This window comes from Odontomachus brunneus, unplaced genomic scaffold (genome assembly GCF_010583005.1).
Source record: "Odontomachus brunneus isolate Ranch 3 - 2012 unplaced genomic scaffold, Obru_v1 Obru_scaffold_231, whole genome shotgun sequence".
In the NCBI taxonomy this organism is placed as follows: domain Eukaryota; kingdom Metazoa; phylum Arthropoda; class Insecta; order Hymenoptera; family Formicidae; genus Odontomachus; species Odontomachus brunneus.
In genome coordinates this window covers 217,652-218,471 of record NW_022639681.1, presented here as the reverse complement: position 1 = coordinate 218,471, position 820 = coordinate 217,652, and the positions used below count along the sequence as shown (strand labels likewise).

Sequence of the window (820 nt, the reverse complement as noted above, 5' to 3'; positions counted from 1 at the left end):
TATTTATTTACCTGACATTTTTACCGCTAAGGCTATTTCTTTCCACGAATTTTCCTTCATTAAATTGTCTTTAAAATTACGATCTTGGTGGTTATAAAGATGTGGGTATGCCCTCACCGCATCAATGAGCAGTTCATCACTTTCTTTAACGTCTTCATTCTCGAGAAATGAATTATTTTTAGAATTATGAGACATATTATAATATTGATTGTGATCACTCATTTTACCGCAACAAATGCCATGCACACATAACCTCGCTAGCTTGATTCCAACTTTGATACTAAAGTGTTTTTACTTTGATAATTTGTGATTGGTTATCCAGAAGACGTATGCAGTAAGAATTTCATCCTTACGGTATTTTTCGACATTACGTCTTACGTTTTACGGACAAAATTGGAGGGGATACGGTGAGCCAAATACTCGTTTGGGATTGGTCGGTCTCCTTACGCTTGCGTCTTACGTCCTTACGAAATTTTATGTGTGAAGGCCTTGAGCGCTTTTAAAACCTTGATTTGACCTTCTGAAGGTCAAAATAAAAAATTTAAAAATATCATTTCTGACGTAAAATTTTCCGCTCTCTTCGAATCCGGTGTTAAAAGTAGACGGTCTTATTTAAAAAATCACTATGACCTTCAAATGACCTTGAAATTTGACCTCAAGGTCAAATTCATTTATTGAGAAAGATGATCCCCATTGTCCTGAACAAGTTTTGTCTTAACTATTTTTCTATATCTGGTTTACCTATGAAGAAATTTGGATGGGTCCCGTAAAATGGCCTACCTTGTGCGTATATATATACAGGGTATATATATATATATAT

At 34.6% G+C, this 820-nt stretch overlaps 1 protein-coding gene across 1 annotated transcript in view; it reads right to left on the bottom strand.

The window, feature by feature from the left end:
* Window positions 1-222, bottom strand: part of LOC116852504 — a 1,531-nt gene extending 1,309 nt beyond the window's left edge. The window contains exon 1 of the mRNA XM_032832953.1: window positions 12-222. Within this exon, the coding sequence (XP_032688844.1) occupies window positions 12-222 (211 nt within the window). The remainder of the gene's footprint in view (window positions 1-11) is intronic.
* Between the last annotated feature and the right edge of the window lie 598 nt (window positions 223-820).